The 22,456-nt window shown below is 33.2% G+C and overlaps 1 protein-coding gene across 5 annotated transcripts in view; it reads left to right on the top strand.

The window, feature by feature from the left end:
- LOC118187367 (uncharacterized) overlaps positions 1 to 22,456 on the top strand; it is a 781,272-nt gene that overhangs the window by 392,287 nt on the left and 366,529 nt on the right. The window contains exon 1 of one of the 5 annotated variants that reach the window (XM_085810187.1): positions 3,060 to 3,542. The exons of the other annotated variants lie outside the window; for them this stretch is intronic. Within the exon in view, the coding sequence (XP_085666313.1) occupies positions 3,532 to 3,542 (11 nt within the window). The 5' untranslated portion in view covers positions 3,060 to 3,531. Of the gene's footprint in view, positions 1 to 3,059; positions 3,543 to 22,456 lie in introns of those variants that run through there. 5 annotated transcript variants of the gene reach the window in all.

The following is a 22,456-nucleotide window of genomic DNA, read 5'->3' as shown; positions in this document are numbered from 1 at the left end:
TGTTATAACAATACACAATCCAATAAAAGTTTTACATTGTTATAACAATGTTCAATCCAAAAACAGCTTTACATTGTTATTACAATACACAATCCAATAACAGTTTTACATTGTTATAACAAAATACACCATCCAATAATGGTTTTACATTGTTGTAACAATACAATGGCTGAAAGAGAAGTAATTTACGATATATTGGCCGGACAGCAAACGAGAGCTAGCATGCGACGTGTTTTCGTTTAGCTCCATTCTGATAAATTAAGTTCCGATTCTTGAGTTTGAAGTTAGTGTTGTGATTTATCTCACTTGTTTGACAGTAGCATCAGAACAAGTCCAATAATTTCATCAGGATTGCGTCTGTCGTTGGCATGGGCCTTGGGAGCCTTTTAAGGAACAGTACTACTTAGCCCATTTCCATCTCAGTTCTGAAATAGAGTTCCTTAGGTACGAGTACGAAAGCCTCTCATCCCTCTTTCCCTGTCACCAAACCGCTCCAGAGGACTTCCGGCTTGCCATGTATTATAAGTGCCCCATGCCGCAAAAACCGCTTTACCCAGATTTAAACGATACGACAACTACCATACTGATCAGGCAGCCATTTGAAATTATTACTAGCTAAAGCATTATATAAGTATCTGCAGCGTTAACTTTATAAAAGAATTACATGGATTAATTTTGAAATGGCACAGGTCGCAGTAATTGCTATTTTTATGAAAGGGAAAATTACCACTAAATTAAAAAATGAAATTTATGGAACTATTGCAAATTAAAGTTAGAAGTTTGGTTTACATGTATTTATCTTGCATATATATTTTTTCATAGCCGATATATGGACTGTTTTCTTTGAGAATGAATTATTCTTTGATTTAGCATGAAACTGTGAGTACGAAAAATGCTTCCAGACAGCACTGGCAATTTTTTTTTTTTTTTTTTTTTTTTTTTTTTTTTCCCGAAGTCTGTTTTTTACAAAGGAAATTCTCTACTCCCTAATAGGAAAAGAAATATTTTTATCTTCGTAAATAAAATTACTTTGAGCCCACGTTTATTGATTTTCAGGTACTTTATATCGGTTGCTTAGAAATTCCAGAATCTAAAAGCTGCATAGATACAAAAATTTATATTTTAGTTTTTGAAAATATAATATGACATGATGGCAGAAAATATAAATTTACACAAAATTAACAGTTTTCTCGGGAATATTTTCTTTCCAGAATTCTTATAATATTTATTTAAATGCTTTTTTTTTTCAATTTTTGTGTAATAATTCATTTATTTCAATTATTATGTGTAATAATTAAAAAGCTACTAATCAATAATTATTTATTAGATTAATAAAGGGTAATTAAAATATATTTCATGGGCTCTTCTGATTGCATTTAAATTTCTTAACATAAAATTCGCAGATATGAAAAATTGTTAATTATAAAATAATCACTTGGTAATTATTTATGTTAAGGCATCTAGAGATTAGATTTATGAACCATATGTGCGAATGAGATATAGATACTATGAAATAAATGTATGCTAGCAATGTATGTAGTTTTGTATGTTCTTTAAATGTTTTCTGTCTGCTTATATTATACGTTCATGTTGATTCTACATAGTTATAAAATTCTACATATTCTTCTATGTAAAAAGGGTATTATTTACTTCCTTGTACACCTATAATAAAATATAAAAAGTAAAAGAAGCATTGTAATCGGGAAAAATTTTGGGTATCATATTTTCAACGGAAATATTCATTTGGAAGTATTTTACGTGACGTCTATACGTTAGCACACAGTATAGGACTCTCTAGTCCCCTTACCCGATCATTTTCGCAATCGTTGGGTATAGTCATACATTTTCTATTATAGAAGTTTTTCAAATGGCTAAAACATTCATGTTTTGGCAATTTCAAATTTAAAAATAAAAATTTATTTTGTAAAAATATCGAAATCTCACTTTTAATGCCGTCTCCCGGTTCCTCTAGTAGTTCAGATAGTTTTATACTCGCTATGAAAAAATAAAATTATAAGAAGTTTGACTCCCATACAACAAAACTTGACTGGAAAATTTAACTTCAAAATTTTCACTTTCTTATGTCATTTTCAAATTGCCTCGAGGAATCAGTTAATAAAGTTAGAATAATTCGAGAAAATAAGTTTAAATGACGTGCGGCAAAAAATGTATATAATTTTATTATATTTTATTATAGGTGTATTTAAACTATAGCTAGCTGGTAATTCAGTGGGGAATGCAGAGAAAGAAAGAAAGAGGGAAGAGAAAAAGGAAAGAAAATGCCAACTGTAACTGAATTTGGCTATTTGATTTAAAGGATACATTTGGAAATTATTCAGCGTAAAAAGTCCACTATTGTTTTTTGTTTTTAAAGATTTCGTATTCTATAGATATTTCTCTCTCTCTCTCTCTCTATATATATATATATTCTCTTTTCATTTTAATTCTGAACAAATAAATAGGGGAAAAATAAATTTAAAGAAGGCAGAGTTTCTTGAAAGTAGCTTTGGAAATATTTTAAAGCAGCACATTCAGTCAAAATATAACTCATTAAAGTAATAACGAAACATCCAACGCAAGGCTTAAAGGGAAAAAAAAATAGGTATGGGGCTGTATAAAGAAACGATATGGGAAGGGGAAATTTTTCTCCAAATGACAAAGATAAACAAGTTTCCCCTCTTAAAATAAATAAACAAATGAACAGAAAGAAATATATAAACAAATTGCAGAAAAAGAAAAGAAAAAGTTCTTGTGAAATCCTGAGAAACGCAAGAGAAACGATTTTATTCGCTGAGGAGCGACACAGCGCTAGTATGTCTTTCGCATGACAAAACACACGCACGAGAACTCCTCAGTTTTTCCCTTCCACCCACGCCGACAGGGAAGGAAATTAAGCTATCTAAAGACACGCGAAAAAAAATTCTCTGAACTTCATCTACGGTCTCACAAAACAGTTCTGTGAGCTGAAATAATCGGTTTAGATGAATTCTATTGAAAAAATAAAATAATACAATAAAGAATTGATAGTCTCTGATAGTAGCAGGATTGTTTCGGTTTCTGTTTGCTCTTCCGATCCAGCGGTGAATATTCGACCCTAGACAGAACGAAAAGTTGATATGAATAAATTCCCTGCGGGTCTCCTGAGGGGTGACAATGTTAAAGAGACATTTGGCTTTGTACCTAGAAGTGCTCTGTTTTCTCTGTCATTCTTTTTCGCTGTTTCGCGGCCGTACCATTGGCGAGTGCTCTCACGTGACTCCGCCCCAAGAGCGGGACGGCGTCCTTTGATTGGGTACAGTGAGCTGTATCTCGCCCCTCATTGGCGAGCTCCATTGTAGTGCGAGTTAAACAAAGTACTGCGATGGACAAACGCACAGACTGGCAGAGACTACTGAGACGGGGCATTGCGTTTGCGGCGTCCGCTCTCCGAGAACGGAACTGACCTGTTGCCGCTCAATCCTCCCTCATTGAAGAGGTTGGTCAATCACCCAACAACAGCGCTGGCTAAAAAGTAGTCGACCATTACCATTGATGGCCATTTTGTGAGTACCGATAATTATTTTGTTATATTATTTTATGTAAACGGTGTATGTCCCATATTTGATCTCCCAGATTCCTTCCTGTCGGTGAAAATATCCCCCTTTTTTTTGTGTGTGTAGTTTTCAAAACATGCGACTGTCAAAAATATTGTTACCTGCTTCCGTAATCCTATTTACAGTGTAGGAATCTGTCTCCCCCCTCTGTACACCCTATATGCGTAAACCAACTTCCAACTGTTTATTAATTTCCCCCGTTTTTGTTATTTAAAACGTAAAAGTATTTCTAAAATCTTTAAACGTATGAATGATACCCATATGTATTTCAAATTTTAAAGAACTTAAAAGTTTTACGCGGTGTTCATTTTCCTGTAAATTTTCTTCTTTTAATATTTTAATGGTTCCTATTTATTTTAATTTAAATCATGCTTTAATTTTAAGGTGACAGTCATGTTTCATTGCTTCTGTGAATCACGTGCTTTTTTTTTTCCTTTAATTAAATTTATTATAATTACTGAATGTTATATTCATTTAATAATCATTTATATTTAATGATTATAATATTTAATAATCATTAACCCTTCCTTTGAATGTTATATTCTTGCTTTCTTGTACAATTTTCTTCATAATTTTTCCATACGACATGGAAAGCTAAAATGTGTCGTAAACATTTCTTAACATTCAATATAAATGCAGCTGTGATCCTATATTAAATCTGTACCGCTAACCAATATTTTAACTGATAGCATGGTATTTATAGGGAATCTTTCTAACTGCTTTTAAAATTCCCCTTTTCATGTTTGCTTATTTATTACACACTTGTCAGTAATGTTAAAAATATTTATGTCTATTCCATGCTGGTCCTTCATTGTGCTTTTTCTTTTTACGTTAATTTATGTCCAGTATTTTGTTTGAGCGATGAATGTGTAATCACTTAGAAGACTGCAATAGCCTGCATTTTCATGTATTATTCCTAATTTCCTAGAGAAGATTTTCAAAGCCAGAGTTCTTCGGAATCCTAGGGTTCTGGAAGAAATTCCTAAGGATTTTGCAACACATTGTGATGAAAGTTTGCATTTAAATATATGACTAATCATATGATATATTTACATGAGGGTTTTCCTGTGCTCTGAAGGGTACCACTAAGATAAAAACGGGTAAGGACGTTGCTCTGAAGTATGATATCAGAGCTACTTTGCAGCTCCATTATGTAGTATTAAAATAATATTAGCTCAATCAATGCAATTCAGAGGCCTGTTATTTTTAAAAACTAATTTAGCAATTTTTCTGTCCCTTCTATATTGTCCTTCTCAGCCTTACTGCTATTCTGTCTTAAATTTGAGAAAATACTTGTGGAACTGAATTTTACTTTGGAAGCGTATTTGCATTTGCACATGATTTTCTTGAAATACGAGTTGTTACAGCAGCCCTTAAAAAGATAAATTTCATTCCTTATTTTGGTACGACCTTCAACTTTATTTTGTGTCTTTATATAATTTAATATCAATCGAGAGTTTGCCTACTCTTCTTTCATATTTAAATATAGCTGAACTGATTTTCACATTTATATAAACTGCAGCTACCTCACATACATTTTCTCTTTTCCCTTTTTTAATTTTTTTTTCTTTCTTTTTTCATTGTTTGCACTAAAGAAATGTATGTTTCATATAATTTACAAGTTTCATTATTATTCGTGTAAAAAACTTCCTAAAATAAAACCCAGAAAATATTCTGCTGAAATACCTAATGAAAATAAGATTTAATAAGCGCATAATTCCTATGCACAACACTTTCTGCTTGATTACTCTCTCATCTGATCGTTAAATCCTTAACTTGCTATAAGGCCAACAGTTACACAACTGAAATCTTAATACTTTAACCAGGAGATAAATTTAAATGTTTTACCGGTAATTTAATTATTGTGTATTTTATAATTTTGAAGTATACACCAAGGAGATGGGGGAGAGAAGGAGTTTAATTAGCTTCGCGTGTAAAACCTGGATACCGCTGAACCACCTTAATACCTCCCTTAAGCATACCAAGATTTAAAGCCCCCCCCCTACTTTAAAAAAAATAATGCATGTGAAATTAATTTCAAGAAATCAGAAACTTTTTGTTGTTCACTTTACCTTTAGACCACATAGACATTGTTTCCGATATTATGAGTGGAAAACGTTATGCTTCTCTATATCCATAAAAGGGGGCGCTGTCAGCTCAACTCTATCCCATTATCTTTGTTTAATCTATGCTCTTGCCAAACTGCTTGTCCACTTCTGTGCTGGAAAGCTTACTTGCACAGTTGATTTAACCACAGCAGATGCTTTCTTAACCTGAGCTCCACTCCTTTACCCCAAGCTTATTCCCAGAAAATACTTAGTTTCATTCTAGTCTTAGAATTCTTACAAATAGAAAGAAATACAGTAGAAGTTCAATAGTTATGACGCTCTTTGTTGAGCGAAATATCTAAGAGCTTGGGCGAAGGTAGTGAGTGTAATGTATTGTAATGATACAATACATTACACACACTACCTTCGCCCAAGCTCTTAGATATTTCGCATAGACAATCTAAGGAATCTTAAGTTATGTGAGGAATCATGTAATTGACTTTGCATAGATCACCTAAAGAACTATTCGAACACATGCCATGTAAGAAAATATAAATCTCTCCCTTTTTCTCAAAATAATTTTTATAAATGCTACCTTGAAATTATCAAAGATATGTTAAATAAGTCACTAATTTCAAAATATATTCCAGTTTCGAAAGCAGGAAATTCCCCTCCAAACCTGCTCTAATTCTCTTGAAACCTGGGACTTTTCAATCCAAAATATTATTCATCATCATATTTGTTAGAATAATGAATGACTGCATCTGATAATGAGCGTAAATGTACTGTAGACTTGACAAGACGCCATAGCTAGGACGCCATAGCCATAGGTTTAATGATTTTACTTTTCTAGTTTAGTACATTCTGTTTTAAACAGCTGGAGTTTAAACTCTTTAACTCAGCCGTTTCTATGAATTAGAGTACATAATCCACCCTTCCGCACGATTGGCAGCAAATTCAAACTCAAAGATTAGACGAAAGCGATTTAATTAATGAAATGCTAATACAGAAGCAGTAAGTGACTGTTAAACTTTAAAAAAGCTTGACCTGACATAAAATTATTAAACGATTGATGATAAATTATAGTTTATCAGCTTTCTGGTTTTATTTGAAATATTCTACACGGTACGAAATTGACCTGTTTTAATCGTTTATTCCAGGCATAGTGTGAGTACGAACAAATTTTCCACAGAAAATCTTCCACGAAGTCATCCTTCCGTAGGTAGATAGATATCTTACGAATGCGTTGCCTCGATTATTAACCATAGTTTGTCGTAATTAGTAACCTTAATCCAACTCATTTTTGAGTAAGATGGATTATATACATAATTCATGATTATTAATTTCATATAATCATGTATGACGTATATTTTTGGTTAAGTTTGATCCCTTGTTGTAGATCTACTTCATAAGCATGCATATCGCTTGTTATTAGTAGTAGTGGGATAATTTTATAATTAATTTGTTAACTGGTTCTAGTATGAATTTGTGACGAAGAAGAGGATCATTAAAAGGTCAGCCGAATTTTCGATGCAGTCTTAATTAAAGTCGCATCCACTTCATTCATTCCATTCCATTATGTCATCAAAGATCACTATTTATTATTATTGCATTTCTTACATACATTGAAACTTCTGTGATTCCCATTCATTTTTTTGCTAAATTTTAAACTGAGCTACTATATTTTGTAATTTTAATCTCCCTTAGCTTTGTAAGTCATCTGGGAAGTTTGACTAGCATCTCAATCCAATACACGTTCATAACAAGATTCGATTCGCACTTTTAGTAATATTTTATGCACTTTTCTTACAGTATTAAAGCTTTTCAGCGTCGCATCTGTTCAACTGTTACTATCACGATAAGATCTAGTTAATCAATTTTCCTCGGGAATTAAGCCGCTTCAAAGAGAGATCAGATCAAGTTCAGCGTTTCGCGGTTACGTTAAGGCATTATCAGGAAATCAGGTCGCAGTCGAATAGTAACCAACTTTTACGCGTGTTAAATATATCAACGTGTATTGCGCAGAAGCACTTCACAGTTGTCATCACACTTTAGTGTTTTAGTCACTATCACTTGAAGGAAACTGCGGTTAGTGTTAAAAAAGTAAATAAATAAATGAAAGAGAGGAAGGGGGGAAAAGGGCTTTCGCAACTCTCTTCTTGACGTCCTGAAAGCGCTTGCAGCGGAACACTTCCTGACCTTGAAAATGACTGCGATGTATCGCATGTGTAGGTCTTTGACACAACACCTGCTTGTAGAAGCAACGTGGTACGTAGGTGATTATTTGACATCGGAAGTCTTGGCACGCGTGCAGTGCCAAACATATTCAGAGATCACTTAAGCAATATGAACTCAGTATTTATCTGCTATAAGCTGTCAGTCGATTATTGTAACTCCATGGATTTTGATGTCGAGAAAATTTTTCATTTCTTTTCCGTCGCCAAAATATAACTGTGAGCTCACGTATCGCAGAGTTATTATCATTTACAGCGTAGCATAATCTTATGTTAATTTGTGTGCAGAGATTAGTTGAATGTTATTTAAAGGAAATCTCCAGTGAACGAGTGGTTATTGCCCACTTGTTTCGTGCAGCGCAGACATTAAAATGAGTGCTCCTGCAGGGGGATTTACTTCCATTTCCGCGTTTTCCTCCTTCAGTGACATGAGAGAGTCTTTCTTAAAAAATTTCGCTGTGAAATCAGCTTTCCTCCAAAGTGAAGATAATCTTCATCTTCTTAGTCATGATCAAATACATAACCGAATGAAATTTAACTTGAAGGAACATTTAAAACTACAACAAACATAACAGATGAAAGTGATACTATAAAGAGGAATTTATTATATAGTAAGCGGTATCTTATGGCATTTTTATTGAAAAAAATATTATTTTGTTTTAAAAAAAGGAAATAATATTGTAAAGGACGCGATGAAAAGGGCAAAAAGCAGAAGGATATTTTAAGAAAGGCAAGTTTCTTTCTAGTACACTTTTTATTTTCACCTAATATACTCTTCACTTTCTAAAAAAATGCATTAATAAAATAGAAAAAAAATTCATTGTAGCTCTTGATATCACTAAATGACTTTAATCACTAAAGTGACTTAAGTCACTAAATCAGACTTTAGTTCTGTCAGATATTCATGTATACAGGTGTATGAATATTTGCCATTATTTTCTTGTGATCTGGTATGGATTCCAAAGATTTAAATAAGGTTATATTAAGTTTGCTTTCATTTTTAAAAAGTCCAATCTGTTCAAGTATTAAGTTATAGGAATTTGCACATTGACTACTTAAACACGAAAATTAAATATCCATACTTTTCTTTAAAGTCAGAAAAAAGGCATATCACAGATAGCTGCAATGTGCATTTAAAATAAACATGATTTATTTTTATGAATACTGTTATGTCTTTTAGGAAATGTTGCCCGGCAGCGACCAAATGACGAAGGCGTTGATATACTAATTAGGTCGTACCGATTTTTATTCTCAAGCACTGAACGAGCTGGAGAGTTTTGTGACTAGTGTACTGCAAATGCGATTCAATTTTCTGTAGATAGTCGTCCCCGAAGTCACCATTTCCCTCAGCAGTTAACAGTAAATGCCTTACTGTAATAAATTAACTTATCAATTGCCTAGCAGCAAATCCTTTACCGTAACAAATTAACTTATCAACTGCCTGTTAACAAATATCAATTACCTGATGAGAACAGTCATTGTTCTGACTCAGTTATATCTCACACTAATAGTTCCCGATATTAACTACTTACGGCTACTAATTAATTATCAGCCTAATTCTTAGAAGATATCTTCAGAAATTAGGTTAGTCAATTTTCACTGCATTTTGAATAAAAAATTTGCAACGTGTTTATGTGCTACGTGTGATGTATGATGAGGTGATACTTGTATATGTGATGATATGAGAAACCCTTCTGTTTTGTGTATGTAAGTTATTATTTTGTTGTAGTTTTCTACAAGTTGCAGAATATTGGGAATATAGGAATATTTGGAATAAATACCGGGTAGTTATGGAATTCCGTTCATAAAAACCGATGACGAACAGAAACTTGATTGGGAGTTTTTTCGCTTGCAACTGGATGACTTGACACTTGCTATCTTTCTGTGGTATTAATTTTCTTGTTCATTCTGAACTTCAGTTCTCCATGTAGATGACTCATTCATACTCCTATTATTTAAAGCCGATTAATGTGAAAGATACTTCACATTTGGCCTTACAGAAGTAATTTTATACATTCTGGAAAAAAAAAATGGAATAAATTAGATAGATTACAAGTGAATATGTAATTTAATTTGTTACAGCTTCTAAAATTTCTGTTTTAATTTGGATGTTTCCCTCTCTGTTACTAAATACAGTAATACATTTATATATTTATGAAGATTATTATTTCAAAATTATTCCCTCTCACGCGATTCTTATATAACAAAAATGACGTATTTGCTTTCATAACCGCAAAAGACAAAGAAAAATGTTTTACTCGTTTATATTTAAGTCGAAATTTTAATTAAACCAATAGCAGTTAAGTGATACTGTGTTCCTCTGTTGAGAAATTTAACTAACTTTACCATTCTTTATTAATAGTCAATAGCTATTTTTATGCTTTCATCATTGTACGCCAGCATTCTGCGCAACGTTTGTTTCCATAACCTGTTATAATGTTATGAATATGTAAACGTAGGCTTATATGTATGGAATATTGGGCGCGCCTCTTATGCCAGTTAACTATATGCCAGTATATGTTTTCAAAACTATTACGCCAAGAATGAAGAAGTGGCACAAAAAGCCTTAACTACATCCCTGCAACCATTCATTTACGACTAAGTCTGCAGCTATTACCATTATTAAACATTAAGCACTTTTTTTTTTTTTTTTTTTTTTTTTTTTACGATTCAGTTTTATTTTTCTTTAGTTATTACGGTTTTATTTTTGTTTGGCAAAACTATTATGTAGTGGAGGCGTTTCTAATTTTCAGAGGTACAGAAAATATTTAAATTATTAAATTCATTACCTCTAATTTTAAACGAGCATACACATAGCAGATTTTGCTAGGAAAAATAAATATTATTGTTAGATGACTTGAACTCGTGATGATAATGCAAAGAGCCTGAAAATAATAATACAGCTTTTTCAATCTTATATTTTATCACAGTATTTTATTTTTCAGGCAGTACTTTCTAACTTAATCCAGTTTCAGTTTACAGAGCCATTATACGAGCCAATGTTTAACTTAAAATGATTTTAATAAAATTATAATGAGTAAAAAAAAAAATTCTCCCCTTGATAATATTTTTTGGCCTGTTTAGTTTTAATTTAAACTTAATCACTATTATATATTTATATGTCTAATTTTAGAAAATTATTCATCGTTAAAACACATTACTAGGGAAATATTTAAAAATTTACCCTGCCCCGTCCGAACTAAATTAATACTGCCTTCACACCAAATTAATCAGAAGTATTTGAGTAAGCAATTTTTCTGTTAGTACCCAATAATAATAATAATAATAATAACAGATTAAAAATAGTGATGCCTTTTCTAATAAAAATGTTACTTCTGTGTGAGAGCTTTACTACTTGTTATCAAAATCGAATTTGATTTTATGTACCAGATAGGCTTTTGATATTCGCAAGATTTAGATTTTAAGGCGATTTTAAAGATTTAAAAGCGGATCAGAAAGATATTAAAGGGATGTTTTTAAGATGGCATGAAGAATTGATAAATATCATGTAAAAAATATAGTTGCTTATGAAAAAATTGTTAAATTTTAAGATGCATACTAAGATCATGGAATAATTGTCTTATTTGATTATAACAAAGCATGCGAGGGCTATGTCATCTTAAAAAGGATGCCCTCTGGATAGTTTTCTAAAAGAAACAGGCCATACATTCACGTAACATATAGGAAAAAAAAAAAAAAAAAAAAACACCTGACGCAGCTACCTTGTTCTCAGGAGTCTAACCCGGAATGAACTACCGGTATCCAGCGGACTTTACCATTCGGTCGTTAGTGGGCAACATAAAATAATTAACTGAGCCTATTGCCACTAACTTACTAAATTGCTCCTGTGCTTTTATCGACTGCTATTCGTATTGAGAAGTTAACGGCGCATTTGGCAGTTTACAAGTTTTATAATATTAGAATGAAATTATGTAGTAGCATGACATATTTAAAATGCGAGAAGTATTTAAGTCAAAATAATAACTAAACAGTGTTGAAACCTAAAGACTTGCTTTGTAAGACGGAAGAAAATAAGGTTTTAGTTATTAAAATTTCATTATTTGTTATTAACTATTGCCAGCCATGCATTTTTGTTTTCTTTAGAAAAACTACTACAAACTTACTAAGTTGGGTCTTTCATGGAAAACAGAGAAACAGCTGATAAAATTGCGAGGAATGCCCCATATTCTGTATTAATTTCTTCATATTTACACAAAAGGTGCATAACTAGTATAACTATAGCACAAGATACATAACTAATGCAGCTCCACCAGTGGCTGAGCGTTGAACCCTGACGAATGCTGGTAGCTCGTTCCGGGTTCGAATTCAAGCGAACGGGATGGCTGCATGGTTGGTTTTCTTGGTTTCTCCCGTGTTTAACGTAAATATGAGCGAATTTTCCTTAGAAAGTCTTCCATGAAGGCGTCCATTCCTTAGGCAGATAGCCCTTGTGTGAATTACCTTACTGAGATATAATAATGATAACCTAACCTTGGCTAACATAAATAGAACATCACTTTTATAAGCAAAATAGTTATGCAGAATACTTGGAAAATGATCTGTTTTATGGTAAAGCTTTATATGCGTTTATGTCCCTGGGGGGCCGGCCATCTCAAAACCTAACGCAAGTTTACTCTTTTCTTCCTCACATTTTTATGCATCGCATCACAGCGATGCAACGAGCCTATTAGCTGAAATATTTGATTCATCACTTTAAAATATATTTTGTTAATTACATCGTATTTTTTGCGCATCAAATCTACCTTTTTTGCTCATTTTGCAAACATTTTGTTTCAAAGTACGCTTTTCTTCGTTCATTTTACCTTTAATTTTCCTGTAATTTATGCATAAAACTGAATATCTGAGAAAAGTAAATTTTTGCCAAAATGCATGTACATCATCCATAATAAAAAATCCCACAGTTGCCGAGTGGATAAAAACGCTGAATCCTGGCTGTTCGATCCGGTAAAAGGGCATTTCAGATTAGATAGTCCACTTGACGGGGTTACTTTTGGGGAGAGTCAAATATGAATCCTAACAGTCGATTTTTAAAAGTTCATAAGGATTTTAAAGGATAAAATTTTTACAGTCTACAGTTCATAGGATAAAATTTTTACAGTTTATTTTTAAAAGTTCATAAGGATGTAATTATCGGTTAAAGGGCTGTCTGATTTTTTTTTTTTTTTTTTTTGTTTACCCCATGTGTGACATCAATATGAGCCAGTCTCCCGTAGAAAGTTCTCCCCGAAGGCATTGATACCTTCAGGCTTTACCCCTCCCGTGCTTTACCTTGATGAATCAACAACAAAGCAGCAGCTAAATAATTGTTACTCTTGGGCCCTTTAGTGATCAAATGAATAAGGGCATGAGGGATTTATGTTTCACATTCGGTTTTCTGCAAAAATGTCCGGAAAATGTTCATGATTTTCTTCATGCATGATGTATATATTAACCATTTGTTTTTAGACAACCTTCTTCAAAGGCATCTGTTTAAAGACCAGGTGTTTGTCTCAGGCTTTGGCATTGTAAATGCGTTTACTGGTACTTTTAGTCGTTATCAAAAGATAATTATTCATTTTATCTTCACTTAAATGTTTCACTGCTTAATTGCGCAGTAGAAGAGATACTAATCAACATAGAAACAGATAGTAACAAAATTAAACGCGGTAGCATATTCCACCCCAATAGGGCCTTAAGCATGCGCAGTTAATAAAACGTATAACCAAAACAAGCACATTTTTTGACCAATTTATATGAATTGATAATGTTTTCTTTTAAAAAATTATTACTAGGTATTTCTGTGAAACATACATTGTAAACTCGTGATTCTATTTACCATAGAAAAGGATGTTTTTGAAGTTTTTTAAAACTTAAATCTAAAAGCCTTATGAACTGAAATTTTATCCTATGAACTGTAGACTGTAAAAATTTTATCCTGTGAACTGTAGACTGTAAAAATTTTATCCTTTAAAATCCTTATGAAATTTTAAAAATAGACTGTTAGGATTCATATTTGACTCTCCCCAAAAGTAACCCCGTCAAGTGGACTATTAAATTTTTACTTATCTTACTAATTAAAATTTTTACTACAAAATTTCTTCATATTATAAAGTAGGCAAGGGCTATTTACTTCGAAGAGTGATCCTTTCGCGAAGGGCTGTCCAAGAGAACTGGCTCGTATTCACGTTACACTTCATGTTAGATTATTGGAATACGGCAAAGCACCCGAGAGCTATCTGCCTAACGGGAGGGATGCCTTCGTGATGGACTTCCTAATTTAAACTGCCTCGTATGCATGTTACCCATGCAGGGAAAACCGTTCGTGTGGGATCGAACCTTGGTAGAACTCCAGTATTCAGCGGTTTTAACCACTTTCGTTACACATGGAGGAAAAATGATGAAAACTCCCCTTCAACCGATCATTTCACCAGGTATGGAACTTAGAACGAAGTGGTAGTATTTAGCAGAACCTAGCGATTAGCGATCGCAACTCGAAGGAAAATTAAAAATTATGTGTTGTGCTAATAATATGGTATCAAAAATAAATCTTTTCTTTTCAGATTTAAAGTTATTTTTGCCATGATTTTTTTTTTTTTTTCCCCGTGAGTTCAAGAGCTGTACGTGCTGAGGTCGGCAGAAACCTCTAGTTTGTCAAAAATATGTTTTTCATAAGTTGATATGCAAAAGTCCATTCTCGCTTATAAAAAAATAAATTAAAAAAACTCTTAGCAACAAGTATCTGAGTAACAAGAAAAACAAAATTGAGAGTGAGTCAGAAAGAACGAATGCAGATATGTGCGTTAATTATCCCAACTGCGGTCACCGTGCGCATCTAATAGTAGTATTTACGTTATCCTGGTAATCACTGGACTTCGTATCTTCGCACGCTTGACTAATTTGCTTAGGCTCACACATTTCATTTTCCGCTGAATCAGGAGGTTGAAAGGAGTAATCGTGTAACAACTGAACAATCTTGTCAGTTGTGTTATTAGAATACCAGAGTAGTGAATATTAAAACAAGCCTTCGATGTTTTTACCGCCGTTATTATATTACATGAATCACATTAAAACAATATAAACGCATAGTTCCATTTGTTACTGTATAGCATAGCTTGGAGTGCCGCAGTTTATTAACTTCAATATGACGCGTATAAACTTGTACAAACGATTTAAGTTTTGCTCAAGATGTACGTATTTTTTAGGTAAATTTTGTTTAGCGTTGAGTTGAATTTATATTTCCAGTAACTGAGTATTTAAATTACTGGTTGAAATAGCACAATATCGAAAAGCTTGTTCGTGATTGCTTGTCTAGCTAATAGTAAACATAAATTGTGAAGTAATTTGGAACATTTTATTGAAATTATTTACGCCAATACTACTTTTTTACTACAATATTTATTTATTTCATTTTTAGGAGTTTTATGGCTAAATTTGATCGTCTTAGAGTATTTGTTTTTTAGGTGCATAATATTTCCTTAATTTCGATTCTTTTGTTAAACCTAACATTTCGAGTCGTTTTATTTCCGGGTTTTCATATCAAGTCTTACCATCCAGGAAACTCATTTCGACAAGAAATGTTTTTTAAACCCTTCGCGAGGCCATCTGACCTTCCTCCTTACACCCTTTTTAGGGGCCTTATTAAGCAATGCATTTTAGGTATGAAAACATGCTCATGTAGTTTGTAGAAGTGGTTTGCGTCTGGTAAATATATGATTCGAAAGAATTTATCCAGTTTGAGTATTATGCGATGTTCAGAAGTGTATAAATGCTGATTTCCACTGCAATCAGGAAATCCTCAATTTGGGCTTCCTGAGAGCTTTCTGTGTTGACAGTCTGTGTTATATGTAATTTAGGACCTTCTTTGTATCATTGATATAGTTTATTTAATCGATTTCTATACAATCGTGCAATATTCATATATTTGGAAATCCAGTTATTGTTTTTCTTTTTCTTGCTTGCTCTTTTTTTTATTCAAAAATTTACGATAACACTGATTAAAAGAAAACGCGTTATAGCTGGTGGCAGAAAAATAGGTGAAGATTATAAGATTAAAGAAAAGATTAAAGTTGTGAAGAGCAGTTAGAGTTGTTAGTGACAAGATCATCAGTTAATCAATAATTGCAAATGGTTATTAAGGACAGACACAAAGCATTTATGTTCCAGTAATCCGTTGTCATTTTCAAGAAAGTCCCCATGAGTGGCCGAACCGCTGAATGTTGGGGAGTTCGATCTGGGTTCTACTCTAGGCGAACTGAGTGACTGCATGGCTGTTTTTCGTGTTTTTCCATGCGTAACGTGAATACGAGCAGTTTCCCTTAAAAATCCTCCACGAAGGCATCGCCGCCTATCCTTAGGCAGAAAGCCCTATGTGCTTTGTCTCATTCAAGTAACCTAACAATCTTTTAAAATATGTGAAAAAGTCGTTATAAAATTGGGGGAACTGCTATAGCTTGAGATGCAACAGCACTTTTGCATTTATTTAATGCATTTATTATTATTATTATTATTTGCATTTTATTTTATTAGCATTGCTTATTTTTACTTTTGCACTTTTGCATTCATTATTTTATACACACTTTTGCATTATTTTTAAGTCTCATGCTAGTTCAATGTAAACTCTGTCTGGGGGAAGGGATAATTTTTTTCGCCTTTATTTACTTATTTTTTAGGTGAGCTAAGGAGAAATACAGCTGCTCGGTGCAGAAATGTGACTACGCAGTGTATTATTTGTATCATTTTCGATGCTTTGTATTTGGATTTATAAGGTATTTCTTCCACTTTCCAAGCGTCCTTCGTGGTGTAATGGTTCTGCACACTGGGAAGGTATTCCAGAGGTCCGTGGTTTGATTCCTGGCGAAGGCGGTTGCATATTTTTCATCTTTTCTGCTTCCAATTAACCTAATGACTCTACAGTGGCGCCCGAACTAAAAGGGTTGTGGATGATGATTCTCCACACCCAGGATTTCCGACTAGGTCCTCTAAAACCCTAGTCGCCCTTTAAAAAGGGAAGTATATAAAGTATTTCTCCCACTTTCCAAGCGTCCTTCGTGGTGTAGTGGTTCTGCGCACTGGGCCAGTATTCCAGAGGTCCGTGGTTCGATTTCCGGGGAAGGCGGTTGCATATTTTTCATCTTTTCTGCTTCCAATTACCCTAATGACTCTACAGATTGCTGACTTATAGTTTACTATGGATTTGAAAGTAAAAGAACATGTGCAGCTTAAAAGCAGACAGAACCTCGCTTGAGAGTACAGCTAAATGATGCATTTACAGCTTTAAATTTTGGCTGTTGCTTTAAATTTTTTTGTTACCCCAAATGTAGGTCCCGTAAGAAGATTTTGTTACTAATTGAAAAATTGAAGTGTATTACTAACTGAGCTGCCAAAGAAGCAGCTGTTAATCAAATGGTATTGAAGTCATCCTTCCATGGCCTCGTTCAAATTGCAAATATCAACTAAAACAACTTGCTTTAAACTATTGGCAAGACTTGTAAAATAATGCTTCACAGAGAAGACACACATATTATTTAATTCCCAATGTAAGCTTCGCATTTCTGTACTTACATATCTGTACCTCCATTAAATTACTACATAACAAGACACGGACCCTTCCCAACATATTTCTACGCAAAACAAGTTCCTTATGCTGCATAAATTTAATGAACTTTTACATCCTGTGAATATGTTTGAAAAGATTCCACTTGTGATGTTTATAAACTGTAATAACCTTCTCCAGCATACCATTTTAAGTATCCTTTTTAAACTTTTGTTGGTTTCCTGTGAAAATTATTTTCTTTATTCCCAGTTTTGGCATTCGCAAATCCCTGAGCTTTCAGATCCTCACTCACAATATTTCCTGATGTTACTCTGAAACGATTTGATCCCGTGAACAACCTCATTAGTATTATTAGTACAGTTCATTATAATATCATGTTCCCAGTACTTATTATATTTATCTCATTATGTTTGCATGTTATTTTTGTTACGTCCAAACATATGTTCTCAATTTAATTTTTGAATTTCAAATTGTATTGAAACTATATTGTAATCCCTTTATGTCCTAAATCTTTATTTTTAATAAAAACTGGATGTAGGGTGGGATTCCACAATGTGCCATAATAGGTACATTTTAGATCCTTCGGAAAGCTTCAGTTGCTCATCTACTCAACCTTTCTTTGTAAACTCTTAAAAATCTTTCAATTTTTTTAATAGTTAGTATGGGAAGGCATTACCAGTTGGCCCATGGTACATCGCTTCTTTCCCCTGCACCTGTTACTAATTGAAGTAGAAACTGAAATCAGACAGTTTCAGATAAAATAAAATACATTCAAACACCTATAATTTCAGAATCCAATCCGAGGCAAACCAGTGGCTAAATTAAATGTCTTAAAATCTATAGTTGAAGAAATCAGAATTTTGCAGCTTATTTATCATTTCTTGTTAAACATGCAGTTTTAATGAGGAGTAGCATCCTTCCATCGCAGAAGTCCTTGTATGGTATTTCGATTTAAACAATTGTGGTTGAAGAGTGCTATTATCTCCCATTAGATCCCATGCGTAAGATTCTTTTGGTAACGTATGACGTCAAGCTTTATAAATAAGCTTTTGCCCTCAAAAGCACAATCCGAAGTGATTTATCTTGTTACATCTGAAAACTAATAAACACTTTTAGATAAAAAGTCTACAAGAGAGATTTCTCCCTCCCTTTTTCTTGAACTTTCTTACTCATTCTTAGAAAGCATACGTATCCTTTTGTAGATCATTGATCTCAAGAGTACATAGCCCCCATTCCAGGTAATACAGGAAATTTATCTACTTTTCCAATATTTTAGATACACAGGCACATCAAGAGAACATTAGTTCAAGGCCTATCTAGCCGCTGTTTCGATTTCTTTGACTGTTTCCTTATCTTGCCTTTCACTCAACACAGTTTTTCATCAGTTGGATTTGTTGAGATAATTACATTCACAACGCACGAGAGGGCGATAAGAGTTGTCGAATGCGCAAGTGAAATGCCTAAATATTACCCATAAATAGTTAATAATGATTTTATGCTCCGGAACAAAAGTTTACTATTGATTTGCTTTTAGAAGACAAAGATTACGTGTGTGGTATTATTAACAGTATATTCATAATCTTTGCTTCCTAAAAATAATACAGTAGCTGATTTCATGTGTTGTTAACAGTATACTCATAATCTTCGCTTCGTAAAAACAATGCAGTATTTGACTTTAAATGCTCCTCAAATATATGACTTACCTATATAATAGATAAAGAAATGTGGATACTTCTGTCTGCGACTTCCATTTACATAATTTTGTGACCCTTTTTATGCAGGCGTGTTATTCCATTTACGCAATTGAATACTGTCGTGAATTACAGTAACAGAGAGCTTTGTTATACAGCCTCTGGATATCCTTGCTTTTGTGTGCAGGGCTTTCTTCCATTGCCGCTGATAAGGTTACAGTCACTTAACGCCAGAGTGAAAGCTCCCGTGTAGCACAGACATCTATGTGACAGCTAGTAAACACCAGTACCTTAGAACTTAACTTTTCGCCTGATTCTGCCGAGATTGGGGAATCCTTGGTTTAGTTTAAGCAGAAGTTTTCGTAATAAATGTATTGATATCTGCTGTTTGTTTTATTATGTTCTCTTTGCTTAAAAATAAAATTATCATTATTATTTCTATTTAAATAGCTGAAAATAACTGATTGCATTTCCAATAACATTAAGTAGTACAGTTCCGAATTGACAGATACAACTAAAAATTAATGTAAAATGGAGTGAAAAAAATATTTTAGCAAAGGAAGGCGAATATTGTAATACATAAAATGTCGAAATGATAAAAACAGCTGTCGTTAAATTCTTTCCGTCCATGTCGGAGCGGGTATTTGTTCAGAAATAGGAAATATTTAATTATGTAAACTTGCATACTTCTCATCGTTCATTAGAATCACCATTAATTTATTCATTTTTATTGGACAGAGTGCTATCAGCTTTCATGTTTCATATCTGGGGTAAATTTGCATCTTTCTCATCCTAAAACAAGTATTAATCAGAAATATTGCGAGAAAGCTGGTTAGAGTAAAGCTGCGCTTATACAAATGTTATATCAGTATTTTATACGAATAATTTTTAGATAGCAATATTCTGTACGAATAATTTTTAAAACAAATATTAAGTAAGATGAGCAGCAATTTCTTCTGAGTATGATTTTTGCTCTCAATTAGTTCTTTTAATGTGTTTAATAAACCTGATAAATAATATTATAGTTTATTACTGAGTGGGTTAAATATGTATCAAAATTACCTTTGGAAATCGAGTAACACGATTTTTCACCGTATGAATTTTCACTGTTGCAGTGCAAGAAATTATCACATTTTCCCGTTTGAGCCTTTGTAGTGTATGTGATTCTCACGCCCAAGGAAGAGTTGTAAGATCCATGGGTGAAATTCCGGCGAGGTATGTTTATGTTATGTTTTATGCGTCGAAGGATGTAATAGTCTCTACGACATCAAATGCTGAATATTTAAATACACCCTTCTAAATAACAACCTTAGAACTACTTTTAATTGCGACTGCACAGCTTTGTAAAGTTTCGAAAGTTAAAATTATAGTAAACCTATTTTTACGTTATCTCATAGGAGTTCAGTAAGAATTAGGCATGTCGGGTTGCGATGTACCGAGAGAGTAATTAGACTTAAAAGTTCTTCCAAATAGTCATGAATATGAAAGGATGAGAGATAATACTGTTCGTTTATTTCTTTAATTGAATATTATTGCTGCAGCTTTTGTACTTAAGCAAGCATACACATTTTCGCTTCAGTTTTTATATCAATCTTCTGTTGATTTAAGGCATACCGAATGACAAATCTTTACATGGTGATGACAGTGAAATTAAAATTTCTTTCGCAAAGATTTTTAAAATGAAATTTTTAAAAATTATTCTTTATTGCCCCCCCCCTTTTTCTTCTTTTTTTTTTTTTTTTTTTTTTTTTTTTGTCTTTTCTACTTCTTCCCTTTAAAATAATTTTCGAGTTCATATAACCAAACCGGAAAGTAATTTTTTATTTCATTAAAATGTAAGAACATTCATGAAACACGTAATCATGACCAGACCTTGTTGGTGATAATGGTAAGCAGACACAAAAATTAAGGTTAGAAAGTGATAATCGCTAGCGAAGACAAAAATTATAATCCATAATAACGGTAGTCGTAAGCAAAGACAAAACGTAATATCCCGTTATAAAAACTAGGTACTAATTATCGCGTGGGCCCACAAGACCTGAGACTAGAGCTAGGTTCTCAAAGAGTCTTAATCTGCTCCTGATAAGCTAACATTATACGAAAAAAAAGATGAAGAACGATCGGGAGGATCTGTGGCTTCACATCATGTGGGAAAACCTGCATTATACCAGCAGCAAGATCCGAGAGGCTTGGTTTATAATAAAAATATCAGCATATATGTATGGAGATGTTAGAAAAAATAATTATTGCCATTTTTTAAAGGAGTAATTAAAACATAATATTGGCTACTTTGTGGAACAGTTTATTTAATAAAAAGTATACAAAAGTAAGCATGAAATATTTCTTAATTAAAAGATGGGGGAGGAAAGAAAAGAAAGAGAATACGAAATAGCCTAAACTGGAAATTATAGACCGAATTGGACAATATTTTAAACCACTCCACTCCATTTATATTTAAGAGTTTTAAAGAAAATTTTAATGCAATAACCGAGACGTTTATTTCATAGTATTCCTATTATCCTTTATTACTGTAATTTGTGACATAAATCCGCTGCCGAATACCTTTGAAGAGCTAAATAAATTACTCCCCGCCCCTCCCCCCCCAAAAAAATTACAAAATATACTGTTAACTTACAGGATAACATTTTAAAACAAATTTTATAATTTTTCTCATTAGAGAACTTAAGTGGAGTTCAGTTAAATAACTATTTTCTTCTTTATCTTTGGGCCCACCAGCGGCCGAGCGGTTAAGTCGCTGAACACTGGTAGTTCGGTCCGAGGTTCGAATCCCGCGAACGGGCTGGCTGCATGGGCGTTTTCGTGGTTTTCCCCATGTGTAACGTGTATACGAGCCAGTTTCCCTTAGAAAGTCCTCCACGAAGGCATACCTCCTCTTAGGCAGATAGCCCTCGAGGCTTTGCCATAATCACGCACACACTCTTCTTTATCTTCCTAAAATCACGTTCGTAATTATTCATATTACTTGAACTCCTTTTATTCTCTTTTAAATTAATCAGTCATATCGTAACTAGCAAGGCTCAGTGATGGAAATTAATTTATTGAAAACATTGTTAACCACTGCCAAGTTTGCGTTAGAAAACGGGGGAGGAATCAAACGTCTGTGTATTCAGAATAATAAAATGCAGGCTGAGTGAAATATTTTGAGATCAACAGAAATTTCCAATGTACACGAAATTGTTACAGATAGAATAGAATTTCTTAATAATCATATTTGCATATAAGCAAGGAAATAAATCATTAAATGCCTAGTATAAGGAATATTTGCATCCAGAACTCCACGAATCATGGTATACTGTCGCGTGTTTCCCTCCTAATT

Source organism: Stegodyphus dumicola, chromosome X2 (genome assembly GCF_044657685.1).
Source record: "Stegodyphus dumicola isolate Sdum_Otavi_A_Nest chromosome X2, ASM4465768v1".
In the NCBI taxonomy this organism is placed as follows: domain Eukaryota; kingdom Metazoa; phylum Arthropoda; class Arachnida; order Araneae; family Eresidae; genus Stegodyphus; species Stegodyphus dumicola.
This window is presented reverse-complemented; position numbering and strand designations above follow the sequence as displayed.